The sequence below is a fragment of the Taudactylus pleione genome, unplaced genomic scaffold, assembly GCF_031769625.1.
Source record: "Taudactylus pleione unplaced genomic scaffold, aTauple2 ptg000703l, whole genome shotgun sequence".
NCBI classification, from domain to species: Eukaryota; Metazoa; Chordata; class Amphibia; order Anura; family Myobatrachidae; genus Taudactylus; species Taudactylus pleione.
In genome coordinates, this window is record NW_028285105.1 from 538148 (window position 1) to 564177 (window position 26030).

A 26030-nucleotide genomic window follows, 5' to 3' on the forward strand; every position below is an offset into this window, starting at 1 on the left:
CACTTGAAGGGGAGGGGCTAGGGGTGTGGTATCTGCCAGGTAGTCAGGAAAGGGCGGGGCTCGAGGTGTGTCACCCATGGAGAGGAGTGTGGATAGGGGGATGAGTTCCACCACCTCTTTAGGACCACTTTAAGCACTGTGTATGTGTGTATATATTATAAATATATATGTGTATATATTATATATAGACAGCATGTATGATTTTTGGATGTTTGGAAACAATGGCAGAAAAGAGCTCAATATTTGTATGAGATAGGAAGGGGCAGGTGCATGATTAAAATTTTTGTCGGGGTGCATACAAATTTAGGGATTCATTTATCAACAAGTTTTATCGTCTCTTTGCATATGATAAATGGTGCTCCAGCCAATCAGCTCCCAACTATCATATTTCAAACAGATGTCAGTTGGGAGCTGATTGGCTGGAGCACCTTTATCATATGCAACAAGTTTTACCACTCTTTGTGAATGATAAAACTCATTGATAAATGAGGCCCTTAATCCTTACCAAGCTCAATGCCTACACTGCACTTTATGCTAAAGGGAGTTTCCATTCGGCTAATACAAAAATCCATGCGCCTGCAAGCAGGAAGCCGCTCCCCCCCACTGTTTTTCTGTTCAGAGCCACAAGTGTCATCATTAGTACCGGCACTAGGGAGATTGAGATGGCTGCAGGTAGGCCCTCCAGGGTGCTAGCCACACCCCTCGGCACAGACCACACACCGCACATCACTGGTCACACCCCCACATCAGAGGCTACACCCCTGCCATGCTGGTCACACCCCCTGCAGCATCACACAATAGGCCCTTCATAAATTTCAGCTCCAGGCCCATGTGGACCATAATCTGGCACTGCGAATCGGCGGCACTCAGGAAATAATCAGTCACACATCAGGTTGTGTACCCAATGTTTCAATGCTCTATACACAGGTGCACCCTGACGAAAATGTGCCAGAGCACTGAAACATTGGTTACACAACCTGATGTGTGACTGATTATTTCCTGAGTGCCCCCGATTGGAAGTCTTTTATTACAGCCACATGGACAACGTGTTTGGCATTGAGGACACCAGAGCGTAATTATTTTATTATTGTATTTACATTCTTGAGAAGTGCTGCTTTCAAGACACATTATATATATATATACACATATATATACAGTATATATATATATACATATATATATATATATATATATACACACACATATATATATATATATATATATATGTGTGTGTGTGTGTATATATATATATATTAGGGGTGTGCACCGGCCACTTTTCGTGTTTTGTGTTTTGGTTTTGGATCTGGATCTTTCTTCGTGTTTTGGATCTGGATTGGTTTTGCCAAAACCACCCTTCCGTGTTTTGGGTTCTGGGTTTTGTGTTTTGGATCTGTATTTTTAAAAAAAAATGAAGAGTTGATAATTCATTTTATGAACATCATCTTCTCCACATTTTGTGGAAGCAACCTCCTACGCCTTTCGCTGACAAGGTTCCCGGCTGCACTAAACACTCTTTGGGAGTACACACTGGAGGGGGGGCAACTCAGGTAAAATAGAGCCAGTTTGTACAGGGACCTCCAAATTGCTTCTTTTTCCTGCCAGTACAGGTACGACTGTCTGACATCCCTACTTGGATGCTGTCGCCGATGTAATCCTTTAACAGACAGACGCACGCTTGTCGCTGCTGCTTTAAGGATGCAGGTGCGGCTGCAGCCCACACATTTCACAAAGACAGAAAAAAAAAGAAGAATTTTTTTATTGTTTGTGGAGCGCACTTTGAGGGTTACACCACCCTTTAACAGACAGACGCACGCTTGTCGCTGCTGCTTTGAGGATGCAAGTGCGGCTACAGCCCACACAATTCACAAAGACAGAAAAAAAAAGAATTTTTTTATTGTTTGTGGAGCGCACTTTGAGGGTTACACCACCCTTTAACAGACAGACGCACGCTTGTCGCTGCTGCTTTAAGGATGCAGGTGCGGCTACAGCCCACACATTTCACAAAGACAGAAAAAAAAGAAGAATATTTTTATTGTTTGTGGAGCACACTTTGAGGGTGTCACCACCCTTTAACAGACAGACGCACGCTTGTCGCTGCTGCTTTGAGGATGCAGGTGGAATCTAGACGGGATTTGGAACCGGGGACACACTACCTCCATCAATTGTCTAAATCCCACTGCACTAATGGCGGATACCGGACACACGTCTAACACCAACATAGCAGTCAAGGCCTCAGTTATACGTTTTGCTTCAGGATGACTGCTGTCGTACTTCATCCTCATCGCTAGGGACTGTTGCAGGGTCAATTGTTTAGTAAAAGTAGTGGTGTTCCTACTTCCTCTCTGGGATGATGAACAACTCCCAGCAGCAGCAACAGCACTAGGAGGAAGTGGTTCTTGATCTTTCCCTATTTTATTTTTATCGGAGAAAGTTTGGTCCTCCATTTATGTTATATTGATATATACGTGCGGCTAAGGCGCACACAAACACAGAAAATATTTTTTTATTTTTGCTGGAGAGTAGTGCACTTTGTGGGTTACACCACCCTTTAAGAAATGAGCCAGCCGGCTCTTTACTTATGGGACACAGGCGCATGCTTGGCGCTGCTCCTTTGTTGATGCACGTGCAGCCACAGTGCACACAATTCACAAACACAGAAAAAAATTATAGTTTATTTTGCACTTGGGGGGAGCACCCCTGATGGACAGATCACCCCCTGGACAACACTATAGCCTTTGTGGGACACTGCACAACACAGCCCAGCCACCCCCTATGGACTTTGGAATGGACACAGCCCCTATGGACAACTGACTGCACAACACAGCCCAGCCAGCACTTATGGACAAGAGCAACACAACACAGCCCAGCCAGCCCCTATGGACAACAGCAGCACAACACAGTCCAGTCAGCCCCTATGGACAACAGCAGCACAACAAAACCCAGCCAGCCCCTATGGACAACAGCAGCACAACACAGCCCAGCCAGCCCCTATGGACTTTGAAGTAGTGGACACAGCCCCTATGGACAACAGCAGCACAGCGCAGCACAGCACAGCACAACACTACTCTGCACTACACTACACTACACTAAACAGCCCAGCCAGCCCTAACTCCCACCCTCCCTCTTCACTGTCCACAGCCGAGTGAGAAAATGGCGCCGACGCGGGTACCTTATATAGGATCCAAAACCCGTAATACCCGGAAGGCGGGATGATGACGTTTTGCCTCGATTTCAGATCCGAGTCAGGCGGGAAAAGTCGAGCCTGACTCGGATCGGCCTCAGATCGGGAGGGCACGGGGGGGTTCGGATTTCAGAAATCCGAACCCGCTCACCCCTAATATTTATATATATATATATACATACACAGGGAGGCCCGGCACAGTGTTCTTGCAGCCCCCTTCTCCCCCAGCCAGAGAGCATATAAATCTTACCCTTTGGCTCCAGGGCCAGGCTGGTGATGATGTGGCTCCTCTTCTTCATTAGCGCGCGGTGACAATGAGGTCACGCGCGCCGGATAAGGATCCCGCCGCCCGATATGAACGGACGGCCTGTCCAGGGTCCACTCCTTCTGCCGATGTACAATAAAGTTACATCGCCTGAAGGAGCGGACAGCAGGCACCTCATTCGTGGCGGGCGGTGGGCTCCTTTCACATTGGGGACAAGGAAGCAAAGGTGGGTTAGGGGGCGGAGTCTCATTTGTCCACAGTAGCGGCGGCAGGTGGGTGGTAGCAGTGGGCCGGGCCCCCCTTTTCCGTCAATGTGTCCCGGCCCGGGAGTCACTTGTGTATGGGAGCCTTTGCATTCAATACTTTGCATTCAATACTTAAGGCCTGATTCAGACCTGGACAGTATCTGCAGTCCGTACGCAATTGCCGATGGTTGCTAATCTGCGCATGCATATGCATCGCAGTGCACATGCGCAAACTACACTGTGCGATGGCAGATCCCTCGCTCGCCCAGCAAAACCAGCCCAGCATAGTGAGTGACAGGAGAGGCCGTTTGTGGGTGGTGACAGGGGCAGTCCAGTAAAAACGGGGGGTTGGAGATGCGAACGCAGGCGTGCCTGAGTGTTTCAATGCCATTTTAGAGGCGTGGATAATTAACAGGCAGCGTCATAGTACACGTCACCAGCCATTTTTTTCCTCTGTTTTCCTCGCAATGCGTGCGGTAAAAAAAAGCTACCACAAGCACTGCGTTCACATCCGATAGTGGTCGATGTACCAATGTTTTCATAAACTTCCAGGAGATGACGTGTGGTAGTGGGCGTCTCTGCATACGCTAAGGGGAGTCTGCATACACAAAGTGAACGCTCGTACAGGTAAGATGGGCGTGCTTATGCCTTGGTGAGCGATCGCTCCCCGCCGCGTCACTTTCAAATATTTGCATATGCATCATGCGAGCGTACGCTCATAGCGACCGTGTCTGAATCAGGCCCTTAGTGCCTCCATTTACAAGTGTTTTTCCATTTTTCTGTTCACAATCCATGGCTTGGTTTGGAAAATAATATGTGTGACCTTTTTGAGAAATTGCTGTTGAAATAAAATGAAATAAAAACATAGTTGCAGACATTCAGGGAAGGGCAGCCAAGTGGGATGTGCTGAGGAGGGGAGAGGGGCATGGTCCTGCCAGGTGGGAGGTGCTGGGGGCATGGTGCCATAATTGCATCACAATTGCCCCATTACCTATAATATAAAGGGTATGTAGTCAGAAAGCCGGTGGTCAAAATGCCGACCGCCGGCTTCCCGACGGTGAAATCCCAGCATGGGACTAATGATAGGCATCTAAATACCGCCACATATCATTAGCCCCACGCCAAAATCCCGACGCCCGGCATACCGATCGTAGTTAAGCTGGGCGTCGGGAGTGGATAGCTACGGGGGGGGAGGGTTAGGTTTAGGGTCTCTTGGGGGGACTTAGGGTTAGGCACCCCTCTGGGAGTGTTTGGGTTAGGCTAGGGGAAGGGGCAGTTAGGGTCAGGCACCCCCGGGGGGAGGTTAGGGTTATGCACCCCATTGGGAGGGTTAGGTTTAGGGTTCGGGGAGGGGGGGTTAGGTTTAAGCACCCCTGGGGGGAGGTTAGGGTTAGGCACCAAGGGGGAGATTAGGGTTAGGCATCCCTAAGGGAGTGTTGTGGGGGGAGAGTTAGAGATAGCCTTTATACTTACCCTGTCAGGATCTCCATATGCCGGCCTTGCAGTGTCGGTATTTCATCCGCTGGGCTGACGTCCGCCGGTATAACATACCGATTCCATACAAAGCTGTGATTCCTGACATCATAAAGTGGGAGGTGGGAGGCGGGGGTAACAATAACGCAATACAATGCAAATTGTGTCTTCAAAGCCACCTGGACCACCCACTTCACCTGGAAAGTGGGTGGCAGCAGAGTCAGTTACTGATATGTGGTAAATTTGTCTACTCCAGAAGATTCTGATGTTCTGGGAGAGTAGTTACATATGAAGAAAACCTGACACTAAAGTTTTGCCTACAGTTATTTAGGAATACCCTTTTATTATGGTTTATTAGCAACAAAGTAAAAAAGAGCTTTTAGTAAAGTACCGTAATAGTACAGTACTCATCCCCTGCTACCTCTATCCATACTCCTTGGTGCCTGTGTTCTTACTTCACTTTCTATGTGGGAGCAAGGTGCAAAGCAGCTCACTTTGAACTATAATCCTTTGGATTGCCCCTCTAGACAAGCTATTCAAGTTATGTATTGAAAGTTTCTTCGATTTTTTTTTACTTGAAAAGAATGTAATTATGTGCAGCACCCAGCACCTGCCACCCATCACCTCCACCTGCTCCCTTCTTGCCTCTGCCACCCTTCATCCAGCCAGGTTCTGATACCTTTTTAATTAACATTTTAAACACCTGATTGATAACTACTTTGGATCCTGTTCTATATTGCGAAACAATTATTTATTATATTAATAATATATCTCTTTTGGTGTATGCAAAGATAAATGTATTTATTTACAGTATTTAGATTTTCTAAGTGTAATAGTGTAATACATTAAAGCCCTGGGCTGCACTGTTAAGCCATGGCCTACCACATCACATGCATCAACTACTGTACATGTCATATACATCATACACTGCACATCATGCAATACACACACTTTCTTTTTGCCATTCTCCAAGATAGATGGGGATCCCCAATTGGATACTGGAAACAAGTAAAACAAAACAAAACAAAAATAAAATACGAGTATATATAAATGTTTTTTTCACAGAGATTTAAAAAAAAACCTACTCATAAAAACATAGTTTTCATCCGCAACCTTTTAAACAAGGGTTGTCTTATTCACAACTTATTAGAGTTGTGAGGATTAACTCCCAGGTGCCTAGAATCAAATGGGGCAGAATTTTATTAATAAAGGCTATAACTCGTATGAGGTATGAAAAACAATACGCAAATGTTTGAAAAGGGAGGAGTTATTGACTCCAAAGAAGAAAGATGACACAATGGAGAAAGTCATATTCTCGAGCACATACTCTATCTCATCCAGCCACACATCTAAAGATTATCTGTCCAACCAGCCAACTAGTTGATTGGTTGGAATGAAAATTTGGTAACGTATGGGAGTAAATGATGATCAGAAATTTGCTCCTAAATGCCAGAAAACAGATGAAAATGGTCGTTCAGACAAGTTTGTTAAATGTTTGATCAAAACAATTTGTTCAAACAACAGTTTTTGTCCATTTTCCAGTGTTTGGGAGCAAATTGCTGATTGTCATTTGCTTTCATACCTTACCAGATTTTCATTCCAACCAATCAACTAGTTGGCTGGTTGGATGTAAGTTGGTCTAGTGTGTGGCCAGCTTTAGACTTTGGCACATTATTAGGACAGACCCAATATTAGGTCCCAGTTGTCGAAATTATCCTTTGTTCTGCTACAAATGCAGTATACCTGAAAGAACAGATCACATATATGGATATCAGCCCAAGAGTCAATAACAACACAAATTGGCTGACCCTACAGAACGAAGACTATGAATGCGCTGGGTGCATTAACTGCCGCTACATGTGTACGGGCGGTGTGTTCCATCATCCGAACATGGGAATGCAATATCACATTCGCCATCACATGACTTGCAAAACTAAATTTGTCACCTACAGTATGCAAATTAATCCATGTAGGAGAGACCATACGTATGGTCCCATCAGATTTGGTTGAAACTAAAACGGTGGAACAATTTAAACACGCTTGGGATAGGCATAAGAATATCCTTAAGAGAGACGTAAGGAGAAAATAGTGTTGAAGTTGCCTAAAGGATACATGAAAAGGGGCAGACTAGATGGGCCAAGTGGTTCTTATCTGCCGTCAAATTCTATGTTTCAAATTCTATGTAACATATTGTGATGCATAGATTCTCGATTAAGGAAGCCACCTTGACAATTGATCATAGTATGCCACCTGTTGCTAAACATTTTGCCAGCTGTGGACATACCATAAGAGATTTTACCTTTATGCCAATTAATCACATTCCCCCATTACTAAGAGGGGGTGATAGACAGAACTTTCTTCTGAGACGTGAATGCCAGTGGATTTATAAACTCAATTCCATTTCACCACAGGGCCTAAATAAAGAATGTATTTTTCCCCCGTTTTTGTGTATTGTTTTTTTTGCTTGCTCTGATGACTAGATTGGGTGTACTTACTAACAGTTGTAATCTTTATTAACATCAAGCTGCAAATTTATTCAGTTAAGAAAATCCATTTATCACCCTTTGCTTTGTGAGTTCTGCTCTTTGAGCCACTTCAAATGGAATTTAAAATGCTTATCCTTGTTTTTGTTTTTTGTTTTAACATTATTATTTACATTCCTGGCTGGTTGCTTAGTAACCTGGGAATATAACCAATCAAATATATCCACATTTGATTTGGGTCATTAACTGGGTAGCATTGGAGAGTGTGATATATGTATTTTACCTCAATATATCTATTAGATCTGTTTGAATTTTAAGATACTGTACTGTAGTTACAATGTGTTGGCTATATGTATAAGGCACTCTATGAGGGATTGCTTGCTGGCCCATTGTTTTATATATAACTATGTTTATATGCCGTGTCACTTTAGGGGATGTGCCACTGGGTTGCAGTACCCAGTCATGGGGTATGTGACCTTTGTTCCGCTGACCGGAGGTGGTGTGGAGATACCTTGGAGACGTTGGAGCATTTTATCATCTTGATTTGTATTCCTTGTTTATCATAATGATATGAAATTTCTGTAATACTGTACATATCTTATAAAATGGTAAAAATAGTTAGTGATTTTTTTTTTAGCAAACTGACTTACAGAATAGTCCATTGGTCCAACGGTAATGCAAAATCAGGGCCGTTTCTAGGGGCGGGCGACCCGTGCAATCGCACGGGGCGCCTCCACCCTGTCACTGATCTCAAAATACGCGGCCAACGTCCAATCACCGCCTCCCTGCACTCGTCATGGGTGGCACTGTCACATGACAGGAAGCCGCTCTTCCCGCTCTTCCCACTCGGCGTTCATCACAGCAGCCGCACTGACACTCTGGGCGCTGGCTAAGAGGGAGAGACCTCCGTCCTCCGCTCCACCACTCCCCCCGGGTCGCAGCCGGACTCTGAGTCCTGAAGGAGGGCCCGCTTCCCTGCCCTGTCTGGCCTCTGCCTCCGCTCCGTCTGCTGCCGCCTGCCGCTTCAGATTGAGTCCCGTGGCGGGCGCGGCCGCCGCCTCATTCAGGTCTCAGCGCCCTACACAGTGACTGAGTCACATGGTGGTAGCAGGGGCCCCGGCTGCCCTACCGCTCCCATCTGCCGCAGTGCCGCACTCCGGAGTCCGGACTGGCTGGCCTGGGACAAGCAGCTTCACCAGGTAAGGTAACCCTCCGCGAAGGGGGAGGGGGTGTAGGCTGCTTGTGTGTGCGCTCTGCGCAATATCGGTTGGGGGGGGGTGCAGGCTGTCTGCAGCGTGTGTGCGCGCAATACCAGTTGGGGAGGGGTGCAGGCTGTCTACAGCATGTGGATGTGGGTGTGCAATATCAGTTGGGGGGGTGCAGGCTGTCTGCAGCATGTGGGTGCGCAATATCAGTTGGGGGGGGTGCAGGCTGTCTGACTCTACAGCATGTGGGTGCGCAATATCAGTTGGGGGGGTGCAGGCTGTCTGACTCAGCAGCATGTGGGTGCGCAATATCAGTTGGGGGGGTACAGCCTGTCTGCAGCATGTGGGTGTGCTGTGCAATATCAGTTGGGAGGGGTGCAGGCTGTCTGCAGCATGTGTGCGCAATATCAGTTGGAGGGGGTGCAGGCTGCCTGTCTGCAGCATGTGGGTGCGCAATATCAGTTGGGGGGGGGTGCAGGCAGGCTGTCTGACTCTGCAGCATGTGGGTGCGCAATATCAGTTGGGGGGGGTGCAGGCTGTCTGCAGCATGTGTGTGCACAATATCAGTTGGGGGGGTGCAGCAGGCTGTCTGCAGCATGTGGGTGCGTAATATTAGTTGTGGGGGGGTGCAGGCTGTCTGCAGCATGTGGGTGCGCAATATCAGTTGGGGGGTGCAGGCTGTCTGCAGCATGTGTGTAATAGTTGGGGGGCAGGCTACAGCATGTGTGTAATAGTTGGGGGGGCAGGCTGCAGCATGTGTGTGTAATGTCAGTAGGGTGAGGTGAAGCATGTTATTACAATCAGGGTGTGTGTACAGCATGCTGTGTCACAGTGTCAGGGGGGAATGGAGCATGCTATCTATGCCATGAGTGTGTGGAGCATGCTATGCCAGGGGGATGTGGAGCATCTTATACCAGGGGGGATGTCTAAAGTATACTAGAATAGGGGTGCCTGGAGCATATAATTATGATGGGGTGTCTGGAGCATATTATGATAGGAGAGGGATGTCTGGACTGGAGCATATTATGATAGGGTGTAAAGCATATGAAGGGGAAAGTGTCTAGATAAGAACACACAGACAAGGAAGGGGGATACGTAGCAAATAGGTGGGGACACAGTTATTGAGTGATTGCACGATTACGATGTTGTAAGTGGTTGGACACCTTAATGCTGGTATGTTAGATATGCAGTAAGTAGTGGTTTTCCTCACTAAAATGGCTTAAGCATTGTATTCTTTGCTGTGTTACAAAGGTCTGCACATTCAGAGCAGAACAGACGTTTGCCTTGAGGATCCAATCATTGTGTTTCCAAGCCTTCACAGACTGTGAGTACTCACCACAGTTTATGTTCTTTACATTCAGTGTCTACACAGTTTTAATTTTTCTTTAGGTATGTATCTGATTGTTTCTTCACAAATTGGAAATTATTTTTTCGCACTGGCAGCTGACTCCCCTTCGTGGCAGACTGAGCTATTAAGTTAACCATTTGTTTTATTATTCCCTTTTGTTAATTTAACTTAATCCTAAATCTAGGAATAAACACACTGACACATGTATGGAATTAAAAGAGGTCACAGCCAGAATTTATTGATCAAATTGAAATTTTAGAATAGGTGGCAAGAAGAAAGCAGTGCTCCAAGGCCACAGCCCGATGGATACCAATACTAAATAATAGGGGCGGATCCCCGCCCTGCGCAGACTGACCTGGGGCAGTACCATCCTCCCCTAATTGGCACAGCATTGGCCCCTCCCTTGGAACAAAGACCATGTCCCCCCTTTAGGCGGTGACAAACTGGCCGCTCTCAAAGGAAAGATGCTACCACAGGCACTCCTGCGCTAATAATAGGCCGCCCGTGAGCACTGCTTCCCGCCAGGTTGCACCTCTACCTGTTGGGAGAAATCACAGACAAAAGCACTATCCAACAAAATAAGAATGATAGAAACCAGCTTACACGGGTGGGTGGGGTTGAATAAACTGGAAAGAGGAAGATGGCTCCCTTCCCCAGACTATTTATATGGGACCTCTAAGCCCTCCCAGAAATCCTACCATAGGCTTATACTCCTCAAATGACCAATAACTAACCGCACCCCCCTCCAGCTTTTAACCCTTAACTTACCTAACAAAATTACATATCAAACAGGGTGCTTATCTATCCTCAAACTTATTCAAGTATTCGGATGCATTAAGTCACCCATTTGTTTTATTATTCCCTTTTGTTAATTTAACTTAATCCTAAACCTAGGAATAAACACACTGACACATGTATGGAATTAAAAGAGGTCACAGCCAGAATTTATTGATCAAATTGAAATTTTAGAATAGGTGGCAAGAAGAAAGCAGTGCTCCAAGGCCACAGCCCGATGGATACCAATACTAAATAATAGGGGCGGATCCCCGCCCTGTGCAGACTGACCTGGGGCAGTACCATCCTCCCCTAATTGGCACAGCATTGGCCCCTCCCTTGGAACAAAGACCATGTCCCCCCTTTAGGCGGTGACAAACTGGCCGCTCTCAAAGGAAAGATGCTACCACAGGCACTCCTGCGCTAATAATAGGCCGCCCGTGAGCACTGCTTCCCGCCAGGTTGCACCTCTACCTGTTGGGAGAAATCACAGACAAAAGCACTATCCAACAAAATAAGAATGATAGAAACCAGCTTACACGGGTGGGTGGGTGGGTGGGGTTGAATAAACTGGAAAGAGGAAGATGGCTCCCTTCCCCAGACTATTTATATGGGACCTCTAAGCCCTCCCAGAAATCCTACCATAGGCTTATACTCCTCAAATGACCAATAACTAACCGCACCCCCTCCAGCTTTTAACCCTTAACTTACCTAACAAAATTACATATCAAACAGGGTGCTTATCTATCCTCAAACTTATTCAAGTATTCGGATGCATTAAGTCACCCATTTGTTTTATTATTCCCTTTTGTTAATTTAACTTAATCCTAAACCTAGGAATAAACACACTGACACATGTATGGAATTAAAAGAGGTCACAGCCAGAATTTATTGATCAAATTGAAATTTTAGAATAGGTGGCAAGAAGAAAGCAGTGCTCCAAGGCCACAGCCCGATGGATACCAATACTAAATAATAGGGGCGGATCCCCGCCCTGCGCAGACTGACCTGGGGCAGTACCATCCTCCCCTAATTGGCACAGCATTGGCCCCTCCCTTGGAACAAAGACCATGTCCCCCCTTTAGGCGGTGACAAACTGGCCGCTCTCAAAGGAAAGATGCTACCACAGGCACTCCTGCGCTAATAATAGGCCGCCCGTGAGCACTGCTTCCTGCCAAAGCCCGGTTCGCAGAACCAGGCCCGCCACCAAACTGTGACCTTCCTGAAAATAAAGGGAAACTGCAGAGGTCACTGATCAACCACACTAGCCCCGCGCCCAGGAGTTTAGCCCCATTGGGTCTATGAAAGCTCTCCGCCCTGTAACGTAAAAAACTTGGGTATTGCATGACGCGTCCGCCAACGCTAAATTACAAGTGTGCAATGACCATATCCGCTCAATACCCATGCATGCACCAAAATCATTGCCTCCCAAGTGGGGCCCCAAACGTCTCGTCTGCTGCCCATAGGGCATCTAGCAGGCGCTTCCAATGCATTTCTCGTAATCCTAACAATTGCAACTTACCCACTCACAACAAAAAATTGGACCTGCAAATCCAAGGGGTGCTGGCTAGCCCAGTAAAAAATAGGAATTTACCCAAACCCGACAATTAGCATTCCCGGACAAACCTGTCCGAGAGTTCACGTAGACATAAATTGGCATTTATACAGACAGATATTGGAATTTAATACAGACAGAAATTGGTATGTAATAATAACAACAACAATTTAACCCCAAGGAAAGGGAAACAAAATAGTTCTGTGACCCATCTGAAGATGAAAAACAGCAAAACCTCTTTGAGGGCAAAAGCTGAAAATCCTTTCAGAATCCCTAGCGGCAGTAGGCATAAGGCCCCTAGGTTTCCCAACAAACTCGCAAGGAGCGCAACTACCTAGTGCAATTTATCCTCCTTTAAATACGACCTCACCACCCTAACTGTTTTTAACAAGTCGACTGAAACACCTGCCCCCGCTGCGCAAGCTGCTGCCCCTAACTAAATTAATGAGTCCTGCAAAGCTCCGTAGCTATACCTAAAGCAATAAGATAATTCTGAAATACCCTCATAAACTGCCACCTGGACAAAGGGGGTTAGATTAGCAAGGATAAACCAGTGCCCGCCACCTGGAGGGCGAACATTATTAAAGCACCCTGCCTGAGCAACTGGACAAAATCACGAGATATGCAAGCGCCTAAATAGAAATGCAACGCCCCCTGGCCAGCTAATCTGTCTTAAACCTATGTAATTAGCATAAGATCAATACCTGCTTAATAACCACCTTATTAAACCTTAAACCTGCTAGCGCATAAAGCCTATTAGCAGCAACTAGCTTGCCCATGCTTAGTATAATGTAATTGGCCAGATCCGCCCACGGCGTGCCTGGAAAAATTTAGAGATACTTGATAATGCTGAAGACAAACCGCCTTGGAATGACCCCTTTCGTGGCATGGCCCAGACAAACTCTGCTATATAATCATCAATCGACCTACCTCACCCGCTCTTGGAAGCTAAGACCCTGCCCATCGTACCAAACCGCCGTGTAGGTCTTTAATGTACTAGGTGTCAATGACTTCAGTGTGAGGTCCTTGATGCCAGCCCAATGAAATGCCGGGCATGGAAAGGGAAGGTTAAACCATTTAAACAGGAGGCACGATAAAATGAACCTGTCCCACTGAAAAAGATTTTAGGCGTCCGCCATACCGTTTGCAGCGCCTGAAACCTGCCATGCCCTAAATTCAATATTCCTTACCCACTTAGCAGTGTAAAATACATCAACAACAGTAAGGCCGGATCTAAGTCCGTCCCTGATTAGCACCGACCTACACCACGCTTGTTATCCAAAAGGGAATTCGCCTGCAAATCTTGCTCTCCTACAGCTACCTACCATTGGGAACACTCTCTAAAAGAAGTATGTTCTTGTTTAGGCCCTGAAACCCATAAGTAACCGGCCCGGGCTCCATGCACCACACCCTTACAAAATACACCAAAACTTAAGGAACCGGACACATCTGTAAACAGTTGAAGTTCGAATTGGCTACAGATGCCGGAGGCCATATCTTTACGCCATTGAATTCGCACATAAACAACCAACCAAAAACGCAGAACCTCACTCAGCTCCAAAGAGATGCAGAATGAGGTTATGAGGCTTCCTAACCCCCGCTGAGGTTCCTCCTAGCCATCTGCTGAAAAAAAAAAAACCCAACTCCTAGGTATGACTCTAAATGCGAAACTTAGCGATTGCAACTACATTAACTAAACCTTCTTTACCGAAATGAACGCTTCTAGCAACTCCCCCGAAATGCCACGCCCTCTCCATAGACAAGTGGCATAACCCTATCAAGGTATCAGTTTCTACATCCAAGTAATATATGCGCATAAGTAGACCTTACTAACGACGAACAAGGCCGGCAAGCAAAAAAGTAACTAAACCCTCGAAAAGTACACGAAATGAAACAGCCCATCGACAGACATCAGTCTACGTAATAGAGCTCTACTACTTTAATTCCCACATATCTAAAGGACTCGGGGTGAATGGGCAACAGCCGTAAAGCGGATTCTATATCCGCCTTAGCTAGTAGAGCCCTCCCCCCGAAACCTTGTACTATCTCCAGGGCGTTTTTTTTTTTTTTTTTTTTTATAAACAGATTGGCAAACGACACGACAATCTGATGGACATCCTGCGTGGGAGCCCAACCCTTCTATCTGGGCAAGAGAGATGCTGTATCAACCCAAATCTACTCGGTTCCCTCTACGGTGCCGCCTGAAACTTTCAGAAAAGGGGGGGGATGCAAAAGGTGGCCACACATGCGCCCTAACCTGGCTTCCGCCTCCACCGTACACCTAACGACTTCCAGATGGACATGCACTGATTTCAGAATCCTCCTAGAAAACCAAGATATCGCCCATGTCAAAGGTAAACACCAACCCACGCCAAAACCTTGCCCCCCGAAAAAAAGGCTGCTTCCTCCCCAAGGGGATAACGACCCAACCAACTCCTCAAAACCCCCAAATTACTCAGCAACGGCACTTCATTGAACACCTCCGCGATGCTCGTTGCCCTATTCTCCTCAACCTGTTCCTGCGCCGCAGACCCCCTGCACATCTTGGCTGGGTGACCACTCCCGCAGAGCATGCAGATATGCCAATATCCACAGCCTGCCCCTCATGATGCTGCGTGTTATTACACGCATAGCATGACACGCAACTGATGCCTGCAGATCCAGGGCGGATCAGAAAAGGCTGCTTCAGACCAGCCGAGGAATCTGCAGGCGCGTTAGGCAGTTGATTGACTGGAGGGCCAAACCTCGACGTCCTTGAAACTGAATTAAAACACTGCTACCCCTCCTGCTGTGTCCTAAATGCGTCGTATTGCCGCCAAGCGGTACCTTTAGCTGACTAGTTTAAGCCGTGTACCATGTGCATGTATTTTAGCACATTCATAATACTCCCCAGGCCTGGATTCAAGGGGCGTGCCGCAAAAACATATACACGCGCCAAAGGACGAAATGTCGCCTCCGCAACTACCCCAGCTGACTAAGTCCGATCCAAAGACCTACTTGTGTAATCCGCAACCGCAAACATATGCACAAATTTACTCTTCTTGATCTGCTCCCTAAATTTAGAACTTAAACCGTTAAGGATAGCCATATTCGCGCAGTGAACCTAATCTCCCGATGCATCCGGCACCTTAGTTGCCGACACTGTGTTAGACCTCTTATGGCTCCCCCGCTTTGCCTTAATTTTTATTTATTTATTTATTTAATTTATTTTATTATTATTATTTTTTGCGCAAAGTAACGCCTGAAATTGCACGGCCTATCAGATGAACTGGAAGAATCGCTAGAATCAGTGGAAGATGAATGTGCGCTGCGAAATATAGAAGAACCATGCTCACCAGAAATTGCCGCCGAAGGACCAGACATTTCCTCCTGAGCGTTCGCCAACTGTCCCTCGCTGCGCCCACCACGATTTGACTCGCTGATACCACTGCATCATCCGTCTGCTGGACCTCGATAACGCGACTGGAAAGATCAGAAACTCCTACCTGGGGGCTTGAAACAGTAACTGGTGAATTGGACCGCACAGCAACTGTGCCTGCGGAATGGGGGACAGGGGGGGAATGGGTGGCAGTGGGGGGCGTGGGCAGATTGCGGGGAAGTCAGGGTGGACAGAAGGGGGGAGGGTTGCAACATATGTGTAGTTTGGGAATATGCAGGTGCGGGGGCATGAGGCAGGGAAAAGGGTTGAAAAAACCTGATAGGAAGGTGCAAAAACCTTGTAAAAGGGGGTTAGGGTCTGCAGTTGCAGCAGGGGGGGGCTGATGGTACACGGAAGGGGCAGGATGGTAAGGGGCAGTATATTTCAAGGGGATTCTGCGTGTAGTGTGGTGGTGTATAAATATGGGGACCTGTCCTACTGCTGAGCCAGAAACGGGGCGAAGGGGTATAACTCCCGCCCCTGGGTGCCGGCAAACAACAGGGGAAAGATTGCTGGGGGGGGCACCTGGGGCCTTGGAAAACCCTGTTACTAAAGAACAGCGGGGAGTGCTGGGGGGGGCCCTGCTCCTGGAGCAGAGGGGGCGGATGAAGGGGGGAACAGGACCAAGCAGGGCTCCCTGCGTAGGCCGAAAATATATAAAATGGCCGCCGTGACCCTGTGGCCGGGGCCAACCACCGGCGCAGGGAGCGGGCTGGCCGTGATCTGCAGAGCTGGGACGGGGGCTGTGGCCGCCTGGGCTACTCGCGGCGCCGCCGGAGAGCCAGACGGCCATGATCTGGGCCATGTGCGGGAGTGCAGACAGGCGCGCGGTCGCGGCCTATAGCAGGGCGCGCCCCACTAAGAGGAAGCCACTGTGGTGAGAGGCGGCGGGGGGGGGCGTTGGCTGAACGGCGGGGCCTGGGCGTAACTGACGGGGGTACTGGAAGGGGACAAGGGGGCCGCAGGGCGAGAGGCCTGGGAGCTTCCATAAGGCGGCGGGCGGGCGGGGGGTGGGGGGCGGCTGAACAGCTGGGCATGGCTGAGAAGATACTGGCAGGGGACAGGGGATGGATGAACACAAAAGCAGGGGAGGGAGGAGGAAAATGTGGAACAGAGTCTGAAAGGAAGCAAAATAGATAAACAATAAAAGAAATACTGACAGGAGCTAGAGAGGGTGTAAGAAAAGGGGGATAAATGAGGTGTAAAATGCAGATGGGCAAGGGAAAGACAGGCAGATTAAATATAATATATAAATGACACTTAGCCAGCCTGGTTGAATAAACTGGAAAGAGGAAGATGGCTCCCTTCCCCAGACTATTTATATGGGACCTCTAAGCCCTCCCAGAAATCCTACCATAGGCTTATACTCCTCAAATGACCAATAACTAACCGCACCCCCCTCCAGCTTTTAACCCTTAACTTACCTAACAAAATTACATATCAAACAGGGTGCTTATCTATCCTCAAACTTATTCAAGTATTCGGATGCATTACATTTTTGCTACTGTCGGGCACAAACAGGTGCCGGCGCTGGCATTTTAACTCAGTCTCAGCCCCTGGGGGTTGACAGCTTAAATGTGCTAAAAACTACCTGTTTGGAATTGGATGAACATGTTGCAATGGCTCTCAGTACTTTATGTTTAGCAGTTTTACTTGGCTAAAACTGTGAGACTTTTTGGGCACGATCAGTGTGAAAATTGGCATAAATTGACTATCCGCACACTGTCTCTTTTTTTTTTTTTTTCTTTTTTTATATTTGATGGGGACCATTTGGAATAATGAAATTATAGTCCTTTCTATAATTATTTTATGTACTTTAGTGTATCAGATCTGTGGATACAATTTTGATTAGACATATCTTTTAATAACTCGATTAGATTACATACTAATAGTATGTAATCTAATCGAGTAATTAAAAGATATATCTAATCAAAATTGTATCCACATTGATACACTATATAGTATGATACTATATATTTAAAAGTGCATGAGGCTTGTTTTAGAATAGAATCCTCATATAAGTCTCTTTCTAACAGGTGTGTCAAACTCTAGAAATGTCGCCTAAAAAATCTGGGGCACAAAATCGAAAAAGAAAAAAGAAGGAAATGCTCCAGGACCTTCAAAGTTCAAAAACAATGGCTTTGTTCTTAAGGAAGGAAAAAAAGATTACACCAAAATTACTCGAACAGCAGAAACTGTCGCCTGGTGAAGATGATGTAGTGGATATTACTGAGGAAGCTGATTTGCATGTGATGACTGTGCCACAAGTCTCATGTAGTAGATTACCTGGGAATGCTGATGCAGCAGATATTACTGATGAGGCAGACTTGCCTTCTAGTAGATTACATGTTGAGGATATTACAGCTGATATTACTGAGAAAGCTGTGTTGGATGTGTCGATTGAGCCACTAGTCTCAGGTAGACTAATACCTGGGGATGATGATGCAGCAGATATTACTAATGAGGCTGACTTACATGTGTTGATTGAGCCACAATTCTCAGGTAGTCAATTACCTGTTGAGGATATTACAGTGGATATTACTGAGAGAGATGTGTTGAATGTGTCGATTAAGCCACTAGTCTCAGGAAGTCAGTTTTCTGGTGAAGATGATGCAGCTTGTACTACTGTGGAAGCAGAGCTGAATGTGTCGATTGAGCCACAAGTCTCATGTAGTAGATTAACTGGGGATGCTGATGCAACATATATTACTGATGAAGCTGACTTGCATGTGAATGAGCCACATGTATCGGGTAGTCCGTTTCCTGGTGAAGATGATGTAGCTGACACTTCTATGGAAAATGAATTGAACATGTCCTGTGAACCGCAAGTCTCATGTAGTCAATTATCTGGTAAAAATTATGTGGCTAATATGACTGAAGAGGCTGTGTTGAATGTATTGATTGCGCCACAAGTCTCATGTAGTCAAGTGGTTTTGAAAATTGATAACCAATTTGTAAATAGGTACAAAGAAATCTCTTTCTGGCCCAAGTCAATAGATAGTAATATACGTGACCACATTGTTATGGAAGGACCACAACCTCTTCCATCCTCAAATTTTTGCTATCCTAAGGATAAAAAAAATAGGCACTTTTCAACTTCCTATGGAATACGTATACTACAAAATAAAGAAAAACTAACCAGGCGATGGCTTCAATATTCCGTATTGTCTGACAAAGTATACTGCTTTTGCTGTAAATTGTTTGTTTCAAAACCCAAATCCAAACTTGGAATTAATGGGGTTAATAACTGGCAACATATTGGTGCATATTTGAAAATGCATGAAGGATCTCCAGAGCACTTTCAATCTAGTGAAAAGTGGCTTTCTGCAGAAAGATACCTAACTAGAAACAAAGGCATAGATAAAGACATGCAAGTTCAAATACAATCAGAGACCAGTCGCTGGAAGGCTGTACTGGAGAGAATCATGGCAGTCGTGGTATTTCTGGCAAAAAATAATTTGGCTTTTCGTGGCAAATCCAATAAATTATTCACATCCAATAATGGAAACTTTTTAAGCCTAATAGAATTATTAGGTAAATTTGACCCAGTTATGTTGGATCATTTACGCAGAGTGACATCTGAAGACATCCATAGTCATTATTGTGGCAATCTCATTCAGAACGAACTCATCAATTTAATGGGGAGTCAAGTGAAAAATGCAATTATTGATAGGGCCAAAGAGGCAAAATATTTTTCAGTTATTTTGGATTGTACTCCAGATGTTAGCCATACAGAACAGTTGTCACTCACCATCCGATTTGTACATATTGCACGAGAAGACATCTCTGTTAAGGAACATTTTTTATCTTATCGTCCAGCAAATGACACTTCTGGCAAAGGACTTGTCGATCTTCTTTACTGTGAAATCTCAGCATGTGGTCTCGACATGGACAATTGCCGTGGACAGGGGTATGACAATGGAGCCAACATGATTGGAATTAACAAAGGTGTCCAAAAGCGAGTACTTGAGCAATATCCTCGAGCTTTTTTTAACCCATGTGGCTGCCACAGCTTAAATTTGGTAATCTGCGATGCTGCAAAATCTTCGGTGAAATCCGTTTCTCTTTTTGGAGTACTTCAGAGACTGTTTAATTTGTTTGCATCATCAACAAAACGATGGAGCATTCTGAGGGAACACGTCAAAAAAATTTCGTTGAAAAAACTATGTGAAACCCGATGGGAATGCAGAATTGAAAGCTTGAAAGCAGTCCGGTACCAGTTAACTGAGATACATGGGGCTCTCTTGAACATGGAAGAAAAGATTGATGATCCATCATTATCATCAGAGGCCAAGTCACTTGCTTTACATTTGGAAGACTTCAGTTTTATTCTGACGCTTATTATTTGGTATGACCTTCTCTTCCAAGTAAACATTGTAAGCAAATCCATGCAGTCTAAGTCTATTGATCTTCCACTTTGCAACAACCTACTTGAGGTCTGCATCAACTTTGTGAAAAAGTATAGAAGTTCTGGCTACATATCTGCTATGATTACTGCAAAAGAAATAGCCACAGTTTTAGGGGTTGAGCCAAAGATAAATATGCTACAAAGACAGAGAACAAAGAAAAGAATGTTTGAGTATGAGGCCCATGATGAGACTCCTCAAGATGATGAAGCTCGTTTCAAATCAACAGTATTTTACCCACTGATTGACAACATGACTACTTCTCTTGAAAGGCGTTTTGTTCAACTGTCCAAACACAACAAAACATGGAGCTTTCTCTACAACATCAAGATGTTACCTGCAAAGGAAGAGCTGCTTAAACGGTGCAAGCACTTGGAGCATATGTTGAGCATTAATGATTCAACACAAGATTCTGATATTGATGGCTTTCAGTTGTCAGAGGAACTAAGATACATTCAGCCTACAATTGTGCAAAATTCTATCACACCCCTTGAAGTGCTGCATCACATTTATCAAACAGAGACTCAAGGGTTATTTCCAAATGTATGGGTTGCGCTAACAATCTTACTGACCATTCCAATTACAGTTGCTAGTGGTGAAAGAAGCTTTAGTAAATTAAAATTGATAAAGACATATTTACGGTCCACAATGTCTGAGGAGAGACTATCAGCTCTTGCTATATTGTCTATTGAGAGTGACATGGTAGAAAATATAGATTATACTAAGGCAATACAAAGTTTTGCAGCTGCAAAGTCTAGAAAAGTGCCATTTGTGTAAGAAAAAATTAAATTTCAATCCAAATGATTGCCCTTTGACCATTTTTAGATTTGGAGCACTTAGTGCAAGTGATGACTTTGGAACTTTTTAGTCTTAAGATTTCAATATAGAAGTTCTTGACCTCTTTCTTGTGATTAGTGTTTTTGTCTTAAATAACCTCTTAAGTACTACAACATTTATCTTGGTTTTGAACTGAGGTTTTATTGGGAGCACTTAGTGCAAGTGATGTCTGGGGAACTTTTTAGTCTTATGGTGCACAATAGAAGTTCTTGACCTCTTTCTTGGGATTAAAGTGTTTTTGTCTTAAATTACCTCTTAAGTACTACAACATTTATCTTGGTTTTGAACTGAGGTTTTATTTGGAGCACTTAGTGCAAGTGATGTCTGTGGACCTTTTTGTCTTATGGTGCACTATAGAAGTTCTTGACCTCTTTCTTGGGATTCAAGTGTTTTTGTCTTAAATTACCTCTTAAGTACTACAACATTTATCTTGGTTTTGAACTGAGGTTTTATTTGGAGCACTTAGTGCAAGTGATGTCTGTGGACCTTTTTGTCTTATGGTGCACTATAGAAGTTCTTGACCTCTTTCTTGGGATTCAAGTGTTTTTGTCTTTAATTACCTCTTAAGTACTACAACATTTATCTTGGTTTTGAACTGAGGTTTTATTTGGAGCACTTAGTGCAAGTGATGTCTGTGGACCTTTTTGTCTTATGGTGCACTATAGAAGTTCTTGACCTCTTTCTTGGGATTCAAGTGTTTTTGTCTTAAATTACCTCTTAAATACTACAACATTTATCTTGGTTTTGAAATTAGGTTTTATTTGGAGCACTTAGTGCAAGTGATGTCTGTGGCCCTTTTTGTCTTATGGTGCACTATAGAAGTTCTTGACCTCTTTCTTGGGATTCAAGTGTTTTTGTCTTAAATTACCTCTTAAGTACTACAACATTTATCTTGGTTTTGAACTGAGGGTTTATTTGGAGCACTTAGTGCAAGTGATATCTGTGGACCTTTTTGTCTTATGGTGCACTATAGAAGTTCTTGACCTCTTTCTTGGGATTCAAGTGTTTTTGTCTTTAATTACCTCTTAAGTACTACAACATTTATCTTGGTTTTGAACTGAGGTTTTATTTGGAGCACTTAGTGCAAGTGATGTCTGTGGACCTTTTTGGCTTATGGTGCACTATAGAAGTTCTTGACCTCTTTCTTGGGATTCAAGTGTTTTTGTCTTAAATTACCTCTTAAGTACTACAACATTTATCTTGGTTTTGAACTGAGGTTTTATTTGGAGCACTTAGTGCAAGTGATGTCTGTGGACCTTTTTGTCTTATGGTGCACTATAGAAGTTCTTGACCTCTTTCTTGGGATTCAAGTGTTTTTGTCTTAAATTACCTCTTAAGTACTACAACATTTATCTTGGTTTTGAACTGAGGGTTTATTTGGAGCACTTAGTGCAAGTGATATCTGTGGACCTTTTTGTCTTATGGTGCACTATAGAAGTTCTTGACCTCTTTCTTGGGATTCAAGTGTTTTTGTCTTAAATAACCTCTTAAGTACTACAACATTTATCTTGGTTTTGAACTGAGGTTTTATTTGGAGCACTTAGTGCAAGTGATGTCTGTGGACCTTTTTGTCTTATGGTGCACTATAGAAGTTCTTGACCTCTTTCTTGGGATTCAAGTGTTTTTGTCTTAAATTACCTCTTAAGTACTACAACATTTATCTTGGTTTTGAACTGAGGTTTTATTTGGAGCACTTAGTGCAAGTGATGTCTGTGGACCTTTTTGTCTTATGGTGCACTATAGAAGTTCTTGACCTCTTTCTTTGGATTCAAGTGTTTTTGTCTTAAATTACCTCTTAAGTACTACAACATTTATCTTGGTTTTGAACTGAGGGTTTATTTGGAGCACTTAGTGCAAGTGATATCTGTGGACCTTTTTGTCTTATGGTGCACTATAGAAGTTCTTGACCTCTTTCTTGGGATTCAAGTGTTTTTGTCTTAAATAACCTTTTAAGTACTACAACATTTATCTTGGTTTTGAACTGAGGTTTTATTTGGAGCACTTAGTGCAAGTGATGTCTGTGGACCTTTTTGTCTTATAGTGCACTATAGAGGTTCTTGACATCTTTTTTGTGAATAAAGTTATTTAATTTTGAACATGATAAAAGATGAACAAATTTTGTCCTGGGTGCTTGCATAAAGTAATTCTTAATGTGCATTTAATACAAGTGAAACATGTTGACTTTTTATTTTAATTTAAGAAGTATATATTAATAAATGTAAACTATATAATATATACCAAGTGAACTTGAATAAAGATTATAAATGGTTTTTTTGCAACTAAAGGCTTTTGACTGTTTTGAATAAACTATCTATATTTCAAATTCTATTACATTATTTTTAAACAATTTTGCCAAAATCACACAACAGAGGTTTTAGTGAAAATATTATAATGGGGGGGGGGGGGCGCATTTTGAATGCTCGCACTGGGAGCCAAATTGGCCAGAAACTGCCCTGTGCAAAATGCCACATAAAACTAGGGCCATGATTCAGAGCCGGACGCTCTGACAGAGCGCTCGCTCTGAATCAGGGCCGGCAATCTTGTTTTTTAGAGCGACCTGCTGGCCGCTGGCATAGCTGTGGGTGACCACCCACAGCTATAGCTGTGGGTGACCACCCACAGCTATAGCGAGCGGCCAGGAAGATGGTCGCAATGGTCAAGACCATCGCGACCATCGGGTTTGCAACGAGACCCTTGTGGTAGGGTCTCGTGGCCGCAAGCCCCAGAGAGATTTTGGCTCTCACAGAGCCGAAATCTCTCCCACTGACATCACTCGTGATGTCAGTGGGGTCGCCCCCAAACGGAGGCGTTCACATGGGAACACCTCCGTTTGGGTAGCCACTCCCCCGGCCCACCCACCAAAGGGGGCGTGCTGTCACTCAACATCGACAGCACGCCCCCTTTGGTACGAGACCCGGAGCGATGGTTTGCCCGTCGCTATCCGGGTATCGTGCATGTGCATGACGGAGCCGGCTCCATCGTGCGCATGCACACTGGGCCTCCATCGATCCGCTTGCGAGCGCATAGCGCTTGCGAGCGGGTTTGAATCAGGCCCTAAGTTTTCCTAACATATATTATGGGATAATAGTGTTCTATCAGAGAACCCGAGCCCACCCGAACGTCTGGGATTGGAGGGGATCCGAGACACAGTTTGGATCTACCCGCCTGCCCCGAATCCCTATCCGAGGCAAACACTCAAGATCCCACTGTCAGATCTCGCGGTTTTGCCTCGGGCGACAATTTTTAAAGTCCAATTGAATTTACTGGGCTTACCGCTGATTGGCTGAGAGAGCCTTCTGTCACGGCTCTTAGCAAATAAGCACTTACCCATAGACTTCAATGGGCACAGGAAGGAACAGGAAGATACAGGCCATCCCCCCTCACTGACACCGCTGCCCCACCCGCTGCCGATGCCGCCAGCACCCCAGAGCTGCTGACACAGCCAGCACCCCCAAACTGCCAACACTGTCAGCACCTCCACCCTGCCGGCACCCCCACACTGAGGATGACCGCCGGTACTGCCGACACTGCTGTCAGTAAGTGCACTATTGGTGTATCCAACCCACACTGTATCCTGCACTGTAAACGACTTGCACTGTATCCAAACCACACTGTATCCCGCACTGTATCCGACCTGCACTGTATCTAACCCACACTGACTGTATCCTAACCACACTGTATCTGACCCACACTGTATCCAACACACACTGTATCCAACTCACACTGTTTCTCGCACTGTATCTGTCCTGCACTTTATGCAACCCACACTGTATCTGACACGCAATGTATTCCACACTGTATCCGACCCACACTGTATCCAACCCACACTGTGTCCAGCCTGCACTATAAACTGCACTGTATCCGAACCCACACTGTATCCCGCACTGTAACCGACTCACACTGAATCCAACCCACACTGTATGCCACACTGTATCCGACCTGCACTGTATTCAACCCACACTGTATCCAACTCACACTGTTTCTCGCACTGTATCTGTCCTGCACTTTATGCAACCCACACTGTATCTGACACGCAATGTATCCCATGCTGTATCCGACCCACACTGTATCCACCCCACACTGTGTCCAACCTCAACTATAAACTGCACTGTATCCAAACCGCACTGTATCCCGCACTGTAACCGACTCGCACTGAATTCAACCCACACTGTATCCGACCTGCACTGTATTCAATCCACACTGTATCCAACCCGCACTGTATCCAACCCGCACTGTATCCGACCTGCACTGTAAACTGCACTGTATCCCGCACTGTAATCAACCTGCACTGTATTCGACCGACACTATATACCGTACTGTATCTGACCTGCACTGTATCCCGCACTGTATTTAACCTACACTGTGTGCGACCCATGCTGTATCAGACCCGCAGGTGCGGAACACTGTTTTTATGGTTGGGGACATTTTGGGGAACAGCTCAGCAAAAAGGCTGATTGAACGGGGCTTTACATGGGCACAGAGTGCTAGTCATCAGTGGCCCAGCACCCCAGGAGGGAAATACACTGAGAATAGGCATGTGCTGGGGGCATGTGCACTTGTATAGGGGGCATTAATGTCTGCTGTTGCTATTTACACATGGTTTAGGTTTTTTTTGTTTGCTGCTTGTTGACTATGACTACTTTTGTTTTGAGCAAGGATATTCCACGCACAATATTTAGTCAATTCTGTATGGTATTATTTTTATTGATCGTACTTGCGAGTTAGTTTGATTGGTTATTGCTAATACATTACTAATTTGCTAAACATTTTTAAACAGAAATAACTGCCGTGTGTTTGTGCCGCTGCTCTGTTGCTTATGCTGGGCATACACGGCCAGATA

General features: G+C 45.2%; 1 protein-coding gene across 1 annotated transcript; it reads left to right on the top strand.

Annotated features, from left to right (window-relative positions):
- Nucleotides 1–18001: 18001 nt before the first annotated feature.
- Nucleotides 18002–21130, top strand: LOC148477634 (uncharacterized). Its single transcript, XM_088456385.1, has 2 exons — nt 18002–19558; nt 20063–21130. Exons 1-2 carry the CDS (start codon nt 18002–18004, stop codon nt 21128–21130), a joined length of 2625 nt encoding a protein of 874 aa, XP_088312511.1.
- Nucleotides 21131–26030: the final 4900 nt, after the last annotated feature.